Source organism: Zonotrichia leucophrys, chromosome 1A (genome assembly GCF_028769735.1).
Source record: "Zonotrichia leucophrys gambelii isolate GWCS_2022_RI chromosome 1A, RI_Zleu_2.0, whole genome shotgun sequence".
Classification (NCBI taxonomy): domain Eukaryota; kingdom Metazoa; phylum Chordata; class Aves; order Passeriformes; family Passerellidae; genus Zonotrichia; species Zonotrichia leucophrys.
In genome coordinates this window covers 10,459,168-10,464,513 of record NC_088170.1, presented here as the reverse complement: position 1 = coordinate 10,464,513, position 5,346 = coordinate 10,459,168, and the positions used below count along the sequence as shown (strand labels likewise).

The 5,346-nt window shown below is 48.4% G+C and overlaps 1 protein-coding gene across 1 annotated transcript; it reads left to right on the top strand.

Annotated features, from left to right (window-relative positions):
• The first annotated feature begins 672 nt into the window (after positions 1-672).
• On the top strand, positions 673-4,920 carry TMEM213 (transmembrane protein 213). The gene is made up of 3 exons (XM_064730450.1): positions 673-872; positions 3,170-3,223; positions 4,028-4,920. Exons 1-3 carry the CDS (start codon positions 791-793, stop codon positions 4,195-4,197), a joined length of 306 nt encoding a protein of 101 aa, XP_064586520.1. The 5' UTR covers positions 673-790; the 3' UTR covers positions 4,198-4,920.
• The last annotated feature ends 426 nt before the right edge of the window (positions 4,921-5,346 follow it).

Genomic DNA, 5,346 nt, shown 5'->3' with positions numbered 1-5,346 from the left:
GACAACACCACATGCACTTTGCAGTGTGGCTTTTCCAGCCAGGATTGCAGAAAAATTCCTGCAATCCTTTTTCTGTCAAAAGCATCCTTTTCCTGTCAACCCTCCTAGTGTGCAGTCAGAGCTATGCTTACAGGAAGGCTCAGCTCCTGCTTTGCACATCCCAAGGAGGAGGTGCAATAGCCACCAAAGAAAGAACACCTTTTTCAAAATCACCTTGCAGAGGGTGATGGATGCAGGGAGAGAGCTGTGCTCACAGGGAAAGAACAAAAGCAGACCTAATGCTGCTGGTTTTTTGGGATCCCACACAGCTATTCCATAAAAGCATCACTGTGGAAGTCAAGCCAGTGAACATGCAAAAAAAAAAAAAAATAGTCAAACTGGGAGACAAAGCCTCTGCTCCAGTCCTCTGCTCCTTTCTGCCTCTATTAAACCATCTTCACAGGACTCAAAAGACAGAAGCTGCCTGAGACCCTGTTGAAAAGGGCTGGCACTGGAGGCCTTTCCTCCTTCTAGCTGCATCATATCCTGGGGAGAAACCCTCAGGCTTAACCCTCAGGGGCCACCTCCTGGTATCCACCTCCCAGTGAAGCTGTTTTGGTCAGAGCCCTTCTCTTTGCTCACCTGGCTGTGGCAGGAAAGTTCAAGGTGTCCTGGCAGCAGGAAGCTCCCTTGCTCCACCCTCTGCCCAGCACAGCGGCTCCCGGAGCTCACCGAGGGATTGCTGCAGCAGATCTGACAGTGACAGCGACAGCCACCTGCTCTGTGGGGACACAGGAGCGGCACCCTCGGCATGAAGCACTTGTCCTGTGAGCCCCGGGCAGCCCTCGCTGTGCTCTGCCTCACCGCTGCCCTCTGGGATTCCTGCTTTGCAGGTATTTCCCTTCCCTTCCCTTCCCTTCCCTTCCCTTCCCTTCCCTTCCCTTCCCTTCCCTTCCCTTCCCTTCCCTTCCCTTCCCTTCCCTTCCCTTCCCTTCCCTTCCCTTCCCTTCCCTTCCCTTCCCTTCCCTTCCCTTCCCTTCCCTTCCCTTCCCTTCCCTTCCCTTCCCTTCCCACCGTGCCCTTTCCCCCTGCTCCTCTCAATGCTTTCATGTACTGGCAGTAATTTGTTCTTTAAAAATAAGGGGGCATTCCCTCGCTTCACCTAAAAAGTAGAAAGAGCTGGAATTAATTAATGCTGATGACAATTACTGGACATGACTGATCACACTGTAAAGGGATGTTATTTTGCCAGTTATTTACAGAGCCACTGTAAATGTGGCTGAGTTGCAGGTGGCTCCTCTGAATGGCAAGGAGACAGAGGCCACAGTTACTTGGCCCTCTCCTGCTTGCTGAGGCAAAGGACCACCTGCAATACCACCCATTAGGATCACTGCAGTCTGATTTAACTTTCACTACAAGCTTTTTGCAGAAAATGTGGCTTTGGTGCCACCTTAATTGTAGGAGTTGCCTAAAACCAAAATGCAAGTGAGACCTTCGAGCTGCTCCTTTCTCACCAGCTACTGCCTGCATTTGTATACCAGATGACAGCTGCCAGCTGTTTAAAGGTGGGCTGGCTTTGACAGCCTGTTCTTTGGGCTGCAAGATCTAAAAACACAAACCAGCACCTGGGATTCTGCAGTACTTCCTTCCACAGGTCATACACAGGTTTTAATGATTCTTCTGTGAGGTACTTATTAACTGAGAAAACAAACCATGGGCTTGGCCAAGGTCATTCTGCAAATCCTACAGGGTCAGACAGAATAATGGGGAATACTCAGACCCTTCCCTGAAGCAGGGGCTGCCCTCTGAGCATGGCAGAGGCCACAGGGAAAGCTCTGGTATTGCTGATGATGGGTCAAATCAAATCACAGAGCTAGGCAACAGCAGGTGACCCCAAGGGGAACATGTCCTGCAGGACAATCTCAGTTTACTTGCTGTTCCTTGGAAAACACCAAACTCAAAGCAAATCTTTGGTCAAATGTGTCTCATTCTGTTTTGTTTTCCTCAGCTGACACTAAACCTGAGCTACTTTTTGCACTCTTTGGTGAAATCAAGCTGGCGCTGATTTTCTCTGTTACATTTCAAATTACCAGCTCAGTGATGCCTTGACTGGAAACAGTTCTCTCATGGCTTCTGCCTGGTCTGTGGGCCAGCAGCATATTTGGGCTTCTCCATGCAGCAGGAATTCTCACTACTGGAGCCTCTCTAGGCCTCTTTTCATGTCTGTGCAGGAGATACTCTACTTGGCTGAACTTGAACTGCGCTGTTCATGGCAGCACAGGAAGAGGTGTTTCTCTGATCCCCTTCCTTCTGCAGCAGGGCAGATGCACAAGGACCAGTGCAGCTTGTGTTTTCACCCCTGCAGACATCCTGCAGCTGTCCTGGTTTGATCCTAGGAGCATTCTGAGGGGCAAGGCAGCATTGGGAGGACTAAGGAGGTTTTGGCCTGTGACACCATGAGCAGATTTGGAGAGCTGGACACCAGCTACAGAGTTGTGTCAGAGTGTGTGTGTGTGCTGATTCTGGGTAGGAAGCAGGATAAAGAGGCAGAACCCTCATCAAAGCTCCAGGCCTCTCCCTCCTGACTTATTTCTGCATGTTGTGTTTTCCACCCTGAGCTGGTTACCATGCTGGTAGGAACCAGAGTCCAGCTAGAGCAGTTTCAGATGCTCTGACCTGCAGCAACGCCAAAGGTCCCCACTGAGGCCTTGATGGACCTGCTGAGCTCCCCAAAGGTGGCTCTGCCACACTCCTGTGCACCCTAGGATATTTCCAAGGGTAAAAGGAGGCAGAGGTTGAGGCTGCTGGCCGTGGATCTTTCCATGCCACTGAATGGTGTCTCCCCTCTCCGTGCTTGCTCATTCTGCCCCTGCAGCCTGGGCAAGGACAGTGGTTAACTTGAGCTCCCAGGGAATGGCTCAGCCAGGGTCCCACCAAGGCAGAGGTGCAGAGATTCACCTGCTCCTGAGGGATGCTGCTACAGCAAGTCTCTGGAGCTGGGCTTAAAAGTGGTGGGATAAGGAAGCATATCCTAATGCAGCAATGTTTAGGGGCAGTAACTTACTTTTTTCAAGTTGTTTCCATCCTACAGACCTCTACAAGGCCAATGGCTTTCAGATTTTCCTGCTTGATGCCCAACATCACTTTTCTAATCCAACTTACCTTTTGTCCTGTGCTTTCCTTCTGGCAGCAGCTGAAGATATCTCCAATGTTTCAACAACTGAATACGAACCATTGTGTCTTAGTAAGTCTTCACAAATAATTCCTACCTGTTAAAGTTGGGTGATGAGTGTGCACAGTGACTGAGAGGCTGTCCTGGAAAGGGATTTATCTCTTCTCAAGTCTTCCATTGTGGGTCAGCCTCTAGGATGCATTTCTAAGACTCCTCCACTGTCATGGTGTGATATCTTAGGTACATTGAGACAGACTCATAGCTTTGAACAGAATAATTGACAGCCAAATTGTGTCCTAAAGCTCCCTGCCAGACTGCCTGCAGGCATTATGTGGGTTCCCAAGAAGGCCCCTTTCCCTTGCCCTACCAAGCCACAGAGAGCAGGGACAGGCCTTCCCAGGCATTTCCCCTGGGGAAGGCTGTGAGAAAGCTCAGAGAAAAAAATAAACCAGTTCTTATCTCCACGTGCTGGCACCTGTTGCCAGGCAAATGTGGAATGTGTTATGGAGATTTGTTTATCAAAGGATGGTGGTGTTTTAGTTGGTGGACCAATGAGGTCAAAGCTGTATCAGACAGGCTAGAAGGGGTTATGGGTTTCTTGAGAATATAGTATTAATAGAGTATAGAGGAATAAAGCAATGGTTCAGCTTTCTGCATCACAGAATCAGTGCTAATTACACCCATGTCAGGGGGACCCAGCCCCAAACAACCCGAGGTCCCACCACTACTCCAGAGTCATCCACCAGCTTAAGAGCCAGGCCTAGAGGAAGGATGCCAAGGCAGAGTGATGGGGCAGAAGCCATCTGCCCTCTCTGGTGAAGGAAACCTCTCATGTTCACAGCCTCCCATGGGCTCACTTCACTTCTGCTCCCCCAGATGTGAACTTCTGCAGGCAGGCAGCCACGTGCTGCCCCTCGGGCATGGATGACTACGGGTGGATCGCAGCAGCCGTCGGCTGGAGCCTCTGGTTCCTCACCCTCATCCTGCTCTGCATGGACAAGATCATGAAGCTCAGGCCTGACGAACCCAAATACTTGGTGGCCTGAAGCAGAGAGAGCCAGCGAGCAGCAGCACTGGGTGGACTGACAGAACATTTCAAACATTTGCTAAGAAACAAAAGGGGAAGGGAAAACACCTCCAGCCCAAAAAGGCCCGATCCAGGCAGGGCAACTGCTGAGGCTTCACCCTGGAGCTGCCAGCCAAGGTGTGGAGCAGGCAAGTCCCTGAAAGCCACCATGTACCCGCCACAGTACAAGACCCCCAATTGCCCCTGAGCCCTCTCGTGCTTGCTGTGAGCACAGCAACAAGAGGAGAGGCTGAGGGACCAGTGACCAGCCTATAGCACATTGCCTCATCTATAGGTTTGACACAGAAAGTGGGCAAAATAAAGCTACTTTCTGGAGCATCAACATTACCAGAGCCATTACTAAGCTATAGCCAGGTCACATCAGTAAATGGAAGTAATAATTGACTTTACCGAGGCCTTCTAACTCACTAACTTGTGATATTTAAAAGTCTATTCACTGATACATGGGAAGACTTATGGAAACTTAGGGATTTTGGGCTGGTTTGAAAATAAAACTAATTTTTCCAGAGCCATTTAGATGTGAAATGTGTTGCAGGAATTGAATGTTGGTTGTACTTATTCAGCTTTCACCTGCCTGAAACTAAGCCAAGCTGAACTGTGGCAAGCAGGTTTAAACCAGCATATCCAATTCATGCACAAAACTGTTCCTATTATCCAAGATAATAAACACTTTTATTGATTGAAAGACTCTCACTGAGTGGTTTATATGGATAAAGCTTAGAAATTGTTAGAAACAGGATTCTCAGAAGATGTATTCATGCCAGGAGGGTTTGCCTCACTGAAATCAAACTCTGATTTGGTGCAGTTGCACCAGTTTTATTTCTATCTCAATAAATCAGCATTAAACCTACCTATACCTACACAAAGTTAGCAAATCTGCTAGAAATCAACTGAAATTAAGCATAAAAAGTTACTTTTTATGCTTAACTTTATTAAAAAGTTACTTAAACACCATTTGAGATCTTTATCTGCTATAAATAATTATACTCTCCCATCAGCTCATCAGTATGTTAGTAACTTCATGAGTGAGAAATGACAGAAATCAGTTTAAGACTCTTCCTACTGATTCTGGCACAAGTAACACTTCAAATCAGGACAATTTGGTCAC

Coding starts and splice junctions, on each gene's coding strand:
- TMEM213 (XM_064730450.1), top strand. CDS start 791: ATGAAGCACTTGTCCTGTGAGCCCCGGGCAGCCCTCGCTGTGCTCTGC. Junction 873..3,169: donor CTGGGATTCCTGCTTTGCAG/GTATTTCCCTTC, acceptor TCCTTCTGGCAG/CAGCTGAAGATATCTCCAAT. Junction 3,224..4,027: donor ATACGAACCATTGTGTCTTA/GTAAGTCTTCAC, acceptor CTGCTCCCCCAG/ATGTGAACTTCTGCAGGCAG.